This window comes from Dipodomys ordii, unplaced genomic scaffold (genome assembly GCF_000151885.1).
Source record: "Dipodomys ordii isolate 6190 unplaced genomic scaffold, Dord_2.0 Scaffold56, whole genome shotgun sequence".
NCBI lineage: Eukaryota > Metazoa > Chordata > Mammalia > Rodentia > Heteromyidae > Dipodomys > Dipodomys ordii.
The window spans coordinates 12280487-12293919 of record NW_012267272.1 but is presented as its reverse complement, the minus strand read 5'-3'; the positions used below and the strand labels follow the sequence as shown (position 1 = coordinate 12293919).

The 13433-nt window shown below is 45.5% G+C and overlaps 1 protein-coding gene across 1 annotated transcript in view; it reads right to left on the bottom strand.

Moving 5' to 3' along the window:
• Cntnap2 (contactin associated protein-like 2) overlaps window positions 1–13433 on the bottom strand; it is a 1232273-nt gene that overhangs the window by 112320 nt on the left and 1106520 nt on the right. The window contains exon 21 of the mRNA XM_013021595.1: window positions 8854–8987. Coding sequence (XP_012877049.1) covers window positions 8854–8987 — 134 coding nt within the window. The remainder of the gene's footprint in view (window positions 1–8853; window positions 8988–13433) is intronic.

Here is a 13433-nt window from a genome sequence, read left to right as displayed (position 1 = left end):
CACATAAGCAAAAAGAAAAAAGCTGGAAGTGGTGCTGTGGCTCAAGTGGTAGCTAGCCTTGAGCTGAAGAGCTGAGGGACAGCGCCCAGGCCCAGAGTTCAGGCCCCATGACCAGATCCCCCTCCCCCAAAAAAAGAGGTGACTGGAAAAGCTGGCTAGTGCCCTGGCCTCTGGAGAAGATCCTGACCTTCATGAGCCCTGGGCTGTTGGCAGCCATCTGAGCATTGTGGTCTTTGTTTTCTGAGTAATGGGTCAGCAGCACCAGCCGTTCCCAATGCTTAATACATTGTATAGGGAGAGAGGTGATGGATATGTATGAAAATGTTTGAGTGCTGAGTAACTGGATTACTGAAGTCCTCTCTAGGTTAGAGAGGCTAGAGAGGTTACAGGACTCCTGTTTCAAGATCACTTGAAACTGAATACTTTTCCACATGAAGAAAGCTTACACGAGATGCTCCTGCCCATGAATGCATTGTGCTCTCTCACCTGAGCTCCGTGACCAATCTTTTTGCTTTCAGTTTGTTTTTCTTCCAGACAGGGTCTTGTGCTTTTGCCTGGGCTGACTTTGGACAATGATTCTCCTAACTCCACTTCCCGAGTGGCTGGGTAGCACCAGGCCCAACCAGGTAAAGGTTTTGACTGCAGCTTCCCCAGTGATGGTCTTTTCCCCTCCATGGATGGAAGCAGGATTAGGCTGGAGAGATATTCACTCACGCTCTTACTGTTTTTGTTTAGTACTATGCTCTCTTCCAGCATAAATACACTCCTGTACTCATTCCCACAATAGAGACCTTTATATATTATCAATAGTATATATGTATATACTAGATATACGTTATAACTTGTCACCTCATGTCACTTGGATAGCAGAGTAAGTCCCTGAAAGAGACGGACTGGTCATGTGTTAGCCACTTCCTGCTGATTATGTCAAAGAAGAGATACAGTCAGGAAAGAATTGACTCATTCCCAAATGTCAATGAAAGAGAATCCAGCAAAGTCCAGCCATACAGAGCCTTAGCCTAGGGAGTCTCCAATAGTGTAAATCCTTAGAACAAAACAAAACACCAGGAAAAGGTACTCGAAAGGGGTTTGGTGGGATCAAGGGGGAAAGGGTGGCCAAGTGAAGAGAGGAGGGGAAAATGCAGTGTACATCCGACACAATTAAGAAGAGTGGGGGGAGGGAGGAGAGCGGTGGATGAGACTGCTGGAAAGGGTGACATCGATCAGGACACACTGTATTCACAAACGGCTTCGTTAAATGGCACCTCCTTTGTAAACTACTTAAAGATAATAATAATAATAATAAAGAGAAATCAAATTGCAAAAAGCTTTGAGTGACAAAGGTATATAAGGTTTCTCAGATCAGTAGATGACTTAGCCCATGAGTAAAGGATCGTTTTTTTCCCATCAAGCCATTTGTGGCAAGGTCTCATGGTTGGTAGCTGTCCTCGCCTTGAAAGAGAATCATGGGCAACAGGAATTGAGGTTTACATAGGTCCAAGACTCAAGTCTAGGGATGAGCATAGGTTGTAGTCACAGGCACAGGAAACTGGAGGGGTTTTTTGGTCAGTCATGGGGCTTGAACTCAGGGCCTGGACACTGTCCCTGAGCTCTTCTGCTCAAAGCTAACACTCTATCACTTTGAGCTACAGTGCCACTTCTGATTTTCTGGTGGTTCATTGGTGATCAGAGTCTCATGAACTTTCTTTCCCGGGCTGGTTTTGAACTGTGATCCTCAGATCTCAACCTCTGAAGTAGCTAGGATGACAGGTGTGAGCCGCTATTTTAAGGGGAATGTATTGGCAAAGAAACTGCAGGCCCATGCTACCAAAACCTTAGCCATTTTAAACTAAAACAAAACAAGGGAGAACAAAACCCAGTGCAATTTGTATCTACAGGGAGCCATCTGGCTGTGAGCAATGTGTAATCACTGTGCATGTGCTGAATTGATTCAGTGGTGGCTATGACAGGTTAATGACAAGGTAGAACCTCCTGGAGGTGGAGCCTGGAGGACTAGGAGGATAATGGACAGGAATCTGGCCCAATCACAAGCCTCTCCCTATTGCCAAAGATAGAGGAGGTGGGGCTAATGGCAATGCTTCCAAGACTCATTATATTTGATAGATTTTTATGGGGTAAGCCATTGAGATTTTGCAGTTCATTTGTTCCCACAACCATTATGCTAATGTTTGTAACTTTCCCTCTGTCCTTAGCATTTAGCACAAAGTAGTTGCTACAGATGTTTTAAGCACGCTTTTTGACAGTATTTGGGATTGATATTTAATACACAACCCAATTTGCCATGGAGGTAACTATCTTTATACAATCTGGCTGAAGTTCTGATATCATTAGGCAATAAGTTATCATCTTGATTTTAGTTTAAAAAATAGAATCCAGTAATTCTCTTCTTGCCATTTGTTCTGAAAATTCCCAGTGAGAATAATCATGGTTGTATTCTTTGTGGTATAAGAATCTGGTCATTTGCTCATCATTTGTTCCTTAGGACTCAGACATAATGGTTCAGGAAGGTCTTATTCTGCTTGCAGAATATGAGTTAACTTCGTTTTGGCAAAGAGAGGGTGGCTCTCCAGTTAGATGAAAGCCAACATGACACATGGCTACCATCTGTTCCACTGATTTGGAGAGAACATGGATTCTGAGTATTTGTGCCAGAGGACGGATCCTTGAGCTCCCTGCGGTCTAACTTCCATCAAGATGCAAACATAGGTGATAGGCCTGGCGCCGGTGTCTCGAATCTGTAACCCTAACTCCTCAGGAGGCTGAGACCTGAGGATCTCAGTTTCAAGCCAGCCTGGAGTCCATGGGATTCCTATCTCTAATTATCCAGAAAAAAGCTGGAAGTAGAAATGTGGTTCAGGTGGGAGAGTACTAACCTTGAGCAAAAGAGCTAAGGGACAGCCTCTAAGCCTGAAGTTCCAGTCCCAGTAATGACACAGAACAACTAGATCGTACTTATGTAGAGAGAGGGCATGGAGTTTACTCATTTTTTTTCTAGTTAGTTTAAATTTTGGAGTAGGTCAGACTATCATCTTGTCTCTCGCCCATTTATCCCACCGCACCCCACTGCACCCCACCCCTCTCTGGGCAGAATTCCATTTTAAAGTGAAGCCCAGTTCTTGTAAGAACATGTTACATCAGGAACCTGGTGGGAAAACCACATTTCCTGCTGCCCCGGGGAAGGCATTGCTGCTGTCCTTCCAAGACTGCAACGGGGAGGATGAAGAACCTTCAACTATCCCTGGGTTAAAAAAATCAGAAGAAATACAGCCACATGTCACACTCTGCCATGTGTAGGCGGTGGACGCGTGAGTTTATGTTTTCATGACTTTTTTGGGTCTTTGCATAGATCAGGCTATGGTGTCACAATGAGAATGCCCTCCGGTGCCTTACCCGCTGGAGAGACCTAGTGTCCATAGGTTGTGCCCGCCCTCCCATGTACTCTGGGTAGACCCAGGTTCACCTATGCTTGGCTTTGCTGCTCCTTGCTTTGAACCCCGGGTGAGTCACATCACAGAGTCAGAGCTTTAGTTTCAACCTCTCTAAGACAGGGATGGGGTTCACACCTCATAAGGCTGAGGGAGAATGGGAGGAGCACATGTAGATACAGTGCTCGGTGCAGTACTGGAATGGAGGATGCCCTCTGCATGCTTGAGCTGGTGTCATGGACATGGGGTGACCTACATGGGCCATGCTGGGGTGGAGGGGGACAGTTTTCTGGGTCAGTCGTGGTATCAACAGAGGGAATGTAATAGCTCTGGAAGTCTTGGTGCATTGTCAGGTATATTTAGGGCTGTCTGTCTCTGGGGTCCTAAGTCTGTCTGTGCAGGTGGGTAAGGGCTTAGAATCTGAATAATGTCACTCTGTGTTCCCCTTGCTCGGGGTCAGACTTGTTTTTTGTCGGTCGTGGGGCTTGAACTCTGGGCCTGGGCACTGTCCCTGAGCTCTTCAGCTCAAGGCGAGCACTCTCCTGCTTGAGCCACAGCGCCACTTCCTCAGGGTCGGACTTTGTGGGCTGGTCTTTATCCCTCTGTTTCATTCTCTGCACTTTCCCAGTGAGGCTGGAGAGAAAGAAAGGCAAGGAAGTAGGAAGGAAACTCTCGCAGGTGGCAGGCAGCAAGGAGAGAAAGCAGAAGGGGCATGTTGGCGGCTGTAATGTCTGGTCTTGGGTTCCTGCTAATTGGCCGGATTTCTCATCGTGTGTAGACTCTTTGAGAGCCTCTCTGCCCGCTGCAGGTTTGTTTACATTGTGATATTAAGCCGTAAGCCATTATTTCTGGTGCAACTGGGAGTTTTCATAAAGGACGCCACATGGGGCCTTGTGTGGGTTCTGCTTTTTTGGTTATCTGCGAACAGCTAGTGCCAGTTCTTCATTATCGACAGGGAGATCAGACACTTTAGTTCTTGGCAGTAAATGTTTCATCCAAGGTCAATTTCCCTCAAGCGCTCTGCACCATTTTAGTCCCTGCGTGTCCAGGGAATGCAAATTAATTTGATGTGGACTTTAGCCAAACTCAGCTAGGAAAGTAGACCTGATGCTTCCAACACCACACACATTGGTCAAGATCTGAATTCTATGATGTTTGAACAAGCACATGCCTCAAAGTTCACCTCAACTCTAATACATCTCAACTTGGAAGCCAACTTTAATCCAATATTATTTAAGTATCACTGCCATTATGTTTTATTGTACGTGGGGGGGAGGCGACAGAAGAGGTTGAGGATGCTTGCACATTTCACACTTTTGTTCAAGTATAAAAAAGCTTCCCATGCTTCTGGAAGACGGGGCAACATGGAAAACTCTAGGGGACATAGAGACATCTATAATCCCCTTTGCCAGAAATAATCACTTGCGAATGTCTTATCTCTTTGCACACCTTGCTAAGGTTGTAGAACATCTCAAGATGGATTTGGAGACTGTGGTAAGGAAAAGATGCTTTTGTGGTTCTAACAGAATTACTGTGGGGGCTCTATACGGCCTCCTGGCTTGAGAGAAAGCAAGGTTCAGGGCTCAGCGTCTTTCCAGGGGAGCCAGTGTTTGGGAAAAGGACTCCTAGGTTTTCTTCTTTCACCACTTCCCATTGATTCCTCCTTCTCTCACAAAAAGGCAGGGCTGCTGGGAGGAGGGGGTGGGCGTCGGCGGGGAGTGACTGGACCAGGAGAGACCATGTTCCCCACACTGGAAGGCTTTCCCAGTAGAGCTCAAGTCAGTTCTCCAAACCCACCCACAGATTCAGTGCCACCACACCACATCTGATGTCAGGAGAGGTGGGTGGGGCTTCCCAGCCCCTGTGGGTGCCAGTTCTATGTGCGGTGCCTTCCTTGTTGTTAGGAGGCTTCCCACACCTGCTCCACATCTGTCCTCTTCATTGTCAGCTGGGGCCTCGCCCCTGGCCACGCCCATTGCACCTCCCTCCTTCCTCTAGATCTTTTGGGGAAGATGCCCCAGCTCCCCCTGTGACAGCTAGGATTCCATGGGGGACCGTGGACCCCTGTGGTCATTGATTCTCCTTACCCCCAAGGGTGAGCTCATGACCCCAGCCTGAGAGTCCGAGCTAGGACAATTAGAGATTCTCTGGGGTTCAAAATAGGAGGAAAGTAGCTGCCTTTCTTTGGCAGCAAAATGGGGAAGCCATGAACCCAGGACTGCAGTGATTGTGACTGTGCTGTGGATGAGGTAGAGCTGTGGTAAGAGAGGATTAGTCTGAGACTCAGAGAGAGGTGGAGAGGTGGAAAGGTGAGGGAGGACAGAGTGGGAGAGTGGGTGGACAAGGAAGGGAAGAAATGGGAGAAAGTAGAGAAGAAGAACGAGGAGAGGAGAGAGGAGCAGAAGGAAAGGGGGTAGGCAGGTAGGCACTGGTCTAATGGTATTTTAGTCCATAGTTTTAATCTTCCTTCCCTGAATCTGGATTATCTCCCAGCATTTTGGTTTTCTGTTTCGTAAATTCTATAATTCCTGAAGAATTGATATGCCTTTACTCCCTCCTTTTTTTGGGGGGGGTTGGTTGTGGGGCTTGAACTCTGGGCCTGGGCGCTGTCCCTCAGCTCTTCAGCTCAAGGCTAGAGCTCTACCACTTGAGCCACAGCACCACTTCCGGTTTTCTGGTGGTTCATTGGAGATAAGAGTCTCACAGACTTTCCTGCCTGGTCTGGCTTTGAACCCTGATCCTCAGATCTCAGCCTCCTGAGTAGCTAGGATGACAAGCGTGAACCACCAGTGCCTGGCTACTCCTCCAATTTTTTGTTCCAACAAATTAGATCTTTGACATTTGCGGATAAAAGAACCTAGCACACTAGAGCCAGTCCCTTCTACCCCCCCAACCCCTCCATTTTCTGCCTTCTGTGTTTCCTGCAGTTCTCTGGCTTCTCACACATCTTTATCTACGACTCAAAAGTCCCAAGTTTCAAATCATTTAAATAGGGATACAGGTGGACCCATTGCAACAATGAGATGTACAAGTTGTTATGTCAAAAACAAACTTTACAACCTTGGTGGGGAGAGGGGGGGGGAGAATTGGTTGGGGGGGTGGGGGGAGGAGGATTGGGTGGGGAGGCTGGGGGAGGATGGGAAGGAGAAACAAAGGAGGAGGCTACAACGCTTGATAAGAAATGTACTCTTTGTCTTGCCCATGTAATTGTAACCCCTCTGTACAGTATTTTCACAATTAAAAATAAAGTCCCAAGTTTCTTAAATTGTGCCCTCTAGGCCTCCATCCCTTTCTTTAGGCTGATCTCTCATGGTGGCAGAGGGCAGTTAAACCTACTGCATTCCAGGGCGGTGCTGTGTCTTTAAGGCTCATTGATTAGTTTCTTCTAAACTTTTAGTATGATTTTTGTAATTGAGAAATGGCAAAGATAAGTCACTTTCTGTAAAAGAGGTGCCAGATCGGGTGGTTTAAAATAGGAGAATGCCTAATTAATACCAATGAACATATTCCCCATAAAATGGCATGAAACCATCTGTGTGTAGACTTGCTGGCTCCTCAGAACAAAGCTTGTGCCGTGGGTAAAGACTGGTCTGATCTGCTCAGTGAAAAATGCACAGTACTTCAAAGAGGCGCCAGGAGCTAGGCCCGGGGCCTCTGTCAGCCACCGTGTGACCGTCTCACCTAGGTCACGTTTGCAGGACAGCAGGTCAGGAAGGAATGGCACGTCGCCATTTTCCTAGGGAAGACCTCCCCTTCAAATGCTCTCTAGCCCTGACAGCCAGGCGCCACGTGCAAGTTCCCCTTCAACTCATGAATTTGACAACCACCAGTGCTCAGCGGAGATGGGGCTCTTGCCCATCAGCAGCCGAATCCAAATGAGGTCGGAGGGGCTGCAGAGCCCCTACCAAACACCGCTCCACTTCCTGACAACGCAGCCTCCTCCTGCTGTGCCCGGCCCTGACAGGTATCTATTTCCAACTCCTCCTAGGGCATGTGGTGACAGCTCCCTCCTTCATCTTTTGGCCTAGTTCCCAGGGAGACCTCCTTATGCTGTGTTTTATTCATGGTGTCTCCTAGGCTGGCTTCTCCATTGTAAAAAGGAATATGTATATATATGGTGGTGGGGGTAAGGACAGTAAACGAACTGGAAATAAAACCCAGGTGTCATAAGGAAAGCCATCCTGTTGTGTGTGGAAAGTCTAGAGCTGAGTGTGAAATTTTTGAAGGAAAGCCTGCATTTTGGAAGAATGTTATTTATTTATTTTTTTAAGGCAAAGCCTTTGCAGAAGAAGACGCATGCAGTTATTCATACTGTTCTTGGAGTGAGGAAGGAAGCAGGTCAGATCAACCCAAATAACCTTTGCTGGGAAACACTGGGGCCTGATAGATACCCGAATGGGAGAAGGGTTCAAAGGAGAAAGCCATCAAGGATATCCAACAGAAATATTCGTTCTGCGTCTCCCTAAAAGGTTTATTCACCATCAACCTCGCCATGGCCTTTCATGTGAGAATTGCAGTTGACCCGCTGTATAGACAGGCTCTGCAGCTTTGGAGTCAGCCAAATATAGATCAAGAATATGTAAAGCCAGGTGCCTTGGCTCACATCGGTAATCTTAGCGTCTCAGGAGACTGAGATCTGAGGATCACAGCTCAAAGCTAGCCTGGACAGGCAAACTGGGGAGACTCTGATCTCCTATGAACCAGCAAAAAGCTGGAAATGGAGGTACAGTTCAATTGGTAGAGTTCTAGGCTTGAGTGAAAAAGGTAGAGTGCAGGACTCTGAGTTTAAGCCCTAGTACTGGCACCTGCGTGTGTGTGCACACACACGCACACACACAGAATAGTTGAAAATAAAATTACACCAGTACTGAGCATATTCCACACATCATATGGCATGGCAACTGTTTACATAGCATTTATCTTGTTCAGCTATAATAAGTCTTCTAGAGGTGATTTAAAGAATGTGGATGCATATGAAATACTATGCAAATTTGTATAAGGAATTTGAGCCTCCTCATATTTTGGTGTTCCCAGGACATCCTGGGATAAATTCCCATGTATATATGTGTATATATATATACATATATATTGTATATATACATATATCTGTGTATATACACACATGCATGCATATACATACTTACACGTATACATGTATATACATATACTTGCATACATATATATACACACACATATATGTACATCTGTGTTTATACACAAACACACACATTGAGGGACAGCTGTCAACTATGTGTATTTTTTTCTCCACTGCTTAAGCCTGTGTAGTAAAAAGATAATCATTATTCTTTCTCTGAAAGAAAACCATTGGCCAAGTACCGCAGAGCATAGAGATGATACCACAATATATTGTTACTACATGTGTATCCATCGCCCACACGCGTAGTACCTTGAGTGTTATGGTCCTCTCCTGACGGGTGATGTTGACGCTGTGGGGCTGTCCATTGGCCATGTTCCTGTGGTCCACATCAGCATTATATGGCTCTCGGGTGCCTCCCAGGTTGTACCGAATCTGCAAGCTTCCTAAGGAAGAACAGGAGAAGAAGCCCAGTGAGCTCTCTGCTCCAGCTTTCATTTCCATGTCACTTCCTCTGCTCTCGAGGCTGCTTCCCCCGTCATCATCCAAGAACCCAGGGTTCTACCAGGGTTAACACACTTGGTCTCACACACGTTTATCACCCCCCAACAACTCATTATCACAAAGCTGAAGACACAGTGCTATCGATATTCCGAGTTGGCATTGTGCCTGGAAGCTGGGAATGAGACCAGACATGCTATGGATGATGTATGATATCACATATTGACTATCTTATATACTGTATCATACATTGTACCACGGAGGTGCCTTAGGCCCCGAGAACACTAGTGTGTGAAATAAAAAAACAAATGCAGAGTTCAGCGAAGGTCACACTCCATCAGTAAACTGTCAAAGAATCATGAACATCCGGTTTTAAAAAGAAACATACTTAGCAAAAGATAAATACATGGGATTTTGAGGTAGCCTCATGGAGACCAGGAAAAGAAAGTAATGGATTTTCTCCTGGGTTAGAGACTCATCAAATGTAAATTGAAGGAAAAGATGCAGGTCCCAGGCCCTGACGTCTTCCCAGTGACAATTCACTTTGCTGCTTTGACTTTTTCTTTTTTCTCCTTGCTTCATTGCAGACATGACAAATAGTATGCAACAATCTAGGTCCTACTTTTTGCTAATTTTCATAGGATGCAAAACTTTTTATTTCTTATTTTGGAGTTTTAAAAGACATCAGTATGTCACCTCAAGTTTTTAAACTCCAATTGGAAAATTTCATACTCTTAAAAGCATTGGACAACTCAGAGCTTCAAAATGGGGCAGAAAGTCTCTAACAAGAGTTTGACCAATCACATATCACTTAACAGATTCTTTGTTGCCTCTTTTTCATTTTCTGTCTAGAGGAACAGGAAGAATACCTTGATTTTATGTTGTAAGGTAAAACATGTTCATCAAAACTGAGAACTTAAAAAAAAAACAAAACCTTGTCATTCCCAACCATCTAGAAAGAACATTTTCACACACACACACACACACACACACATGCACACACATGCACACACACATACACACAGCCTTGTCAATGTTACCCTTTGAATAGTCTAGCATTACATACACCACTTAAAATGTAGCACTATGTTCCAGAGTTGAAACAAACCTTTGTGAGCATAATCAAGAATTAATTACATTTTCTATTTTTTTCCCTGCATGAAATTCACTGACATTTACCCACACATCTTGGTTCAGATCCTTTTGCTTAGAGCATTTCTACCAAACATGGTTGATTTTCAGCCCCTTGAATTCATCCATTCTCCACCTCAGCAGCCACGTTGCTCCTAGGAGAGATGTGCACATGTGCCAAACGCCTTCCACACCCATGTGACCCTCCATTCACCTCTCCATCTTCTGGGGCTGCTCTTGCTTTGGTCCCTATAACCTCTGGAGGGGCACTGGACACAGAATTGTGCTTCTCGGGATCTGAGCTCTACCCCTGGCTCCCAGAAGGCACTCTTGGATTTTCTTTTTTGCTCTTTCCTCCTCATTTTTGGAGAAACTTATGTTTACAGCCCCCAACAAGCCATCCTTCACCGTCTCTTTCCCACTCACACATAGTTGGATGGTAAACCTATTCAGTCTTAGGTTTGATTAAGGTACTTGGAACCCAAGTTTGTACACCTCCAACACACTTCTGTCTTGAATCCCTGACCCATTCCACCCCCTGTCCACCCAATAGTGAGCAGAACATGGACAAACACAACCTTGATCTCTCTCAGAGAGCAGCCTATTCCAGCCTCATACATTTTGGCAAGGAGTCACGTACTTCAGGCTTCTAGATATTCTTACCATGAACTTTGCCCTTTTCTTCCATTAATTCTCCATGACCTGCATTCCTGTTAGGAAACCCTCTGTCTATCTACAAATGGACCCTGAACCTTGCCATGATCAGCCTTATCTGAGTCCTATCCAAGTCTTTGGATGATTATGGTAGTTGTCACTCTAAACGACTTGTTTTTCTTAACCCAGCCTCCTCTTCCTTTCTGGCTCAATCTGTCTCCGGTCTCTGCCATACTGTTTTCATACAGTGGTCACAGTGACCCTCTGCCTAGAAGACACCCATGGCTTCCCAACTGACTCAGACATTTCACAAAGCCTGATATCGGGTCAGGCTTTAATCAGGCTCCTTCTGTTATTTCTGACCTCATCTCTCATTTCTCTCCTGCTGGTCCACGCCTCACCACTGCACGTGGGCCTCCTTGCTGTCTTACTACTCCAAAACCCCACAAGCTCCTGCCCCTGAACCTTGGTTCTGGGGTTCCTCTACCTGGGCTGCTCCGTCCCAGGTCATCTGCCTGGCTGATCTTTGTATTCCTTCAGATATTTGCCCTCAGGTCATCCTCTCGGTAATTTATTTTTCCCTGTAACTTCCTCAATAAAACTGGGACTGACTCTTTCCTGGACCTTCCTTTTCTGTCTTGTGTTTCCCCCACAATAGTGTTTGCTTACTGACTTACTGACTTCTTCTCTTCCCTTGTCAACATTGCAAGCTCTGTGAAAACAAGGATTTTTGTTTAGGTCGAGATCCACTGCTTGGAACAGTGTGCGACCCACAGGAGGTGGACAGGTGTCCACAGAAGTGAGCAACAGCCGAATAAAATGTGGTCGCCTTGCTGGTATGCTTTCTCCCCAATGTTCTCTTTGCAAGGGAGAGCGAGCTTCTCAAAAACGCCTAATCGAATGATTTCACGGATTCATTCAAAACTCCTTCGAAACCTTCCAGTTTCTCACAGGATGAAGACATACATTCTTAATGTAGCTCACGATGCCCTTTGTCTGCTTTGATGTTCTGCTTGCTGCTTTATTTCCAAATCATACCAGTCTCCCTCTTGGTTTTAACATCCAAGCTACTACAGACTCTGCCCATTCTCCAGCTTCTCTGCTCACCCCCTGCTCCCTGCCAACACCCACATCTATCACGCTGACAAAATGAAGGGGAAAACACAGCTGTTGTCACCGTTGACCCTGGATGCTTGGGAGTCGCACTAGGACAGCCGGTTTTGTGACTCCTCATGACGCATGTATTTCCTCAGAACACATTTATTTAGGCAAAGTGCTGTTTGGGTCAAGGGCTGAGAGTGAACTTCCTGTCCAGTCGAGAGTGAAGAGTCCATTTCTAACGCAGACGACCATCTCTGACACCCCAGCTACATCAGGGCCTGTGCATAGACCCCAGGGATCCCAAGAGAAGGAACAGAAGGTTCTTTGCTGTCAGAATCTTGACATATCCCTCCCCCTTCTCTCTGTCAGTGTCTCTTTCATGTTCTCCAGCTCTATTGTGACCAGCATTAACTTTTTCTATTATTTTTTTTCCTTCTTTTCTGCCTCTCTGCCCCTTTCTTGGGTCTTATAAATTTGATTCAAAATCTCCACAAGTGTTTTCATTTAAGGGTCACAGAAATTATTTGCTTTGATAGAAAAAACAGTTGAGTTATAACTTTCAATTTATATGTAGCATAAGATAAGAAACAATAATGGCAATATCCTTGAATAAGAGACGTTTAAATGCTGTATTTATTCCTTTCCAATAATAGCAGAAGAGGACTACTAAATGATGGTGGGAATGTTAATATTTACCCTTTAAAATAAAATATTATTCAAATGGAGAGTTACTTCACTTCTTTCTGCTTGTGTTCATCTCCCGATTGAATTAAGGCTGTTAGAAGGGACTGGTTTTATATTGGCTTCAGCAAATAACATGCTTAAGATTTATGTTCTCCTGGACATCATTATTATTATCAGCAAACGCTTGTGGGCACCTACTGTAGGCAGGAGACACAGCACCGGGAGCTTTTCTTCTCTCTGGTAAGACAGGGCGTATTTATAACGGAGATAGATAACAATACAGTACATTAAGTGCCAAATGAATGACATTGAAAATAAGTGTAATTGGAGTTTAAAGCCTGGAGAAGATATGGAGAGGCAATGAGACTCCATCTGGACCTACAGTGAAAGGCAGGTCTGGACTGAAGAGTGAGGTGGGCATGTCCAGGTCTGGGAGCCTTGTGGGCTGGAGGGTGGGACACAGGTGGCCACGGAGTGGTTGAGGAACAGGAGTTTCTGGAAAATCAAGAGTAAGTGCAAAATACAGATTGAGTCAGGAGACTCTAGACGTAGCAACCGCCAGCCCTGATCTATCGTCATCATATAGACACACGACTGTAGACTTGATCGACTTGCACAGTGATGCAAGGAGGGAGAAACTATCTCACAGCTCAGAAAACCGAGGCATGAAGCAGCTGGTTGTTCTAGGCCAAATGCAGAAGCAGAACTTAAAACCCAGACCATCCAGGCTTTTCCCCACGAGGCCTGTAGGTCCTGATTGGAAGGTGTTGCAACAGAGTGTGTGTGTGTATGTGTGTGTGTGTGTGTGTGTGTGTGTGTGT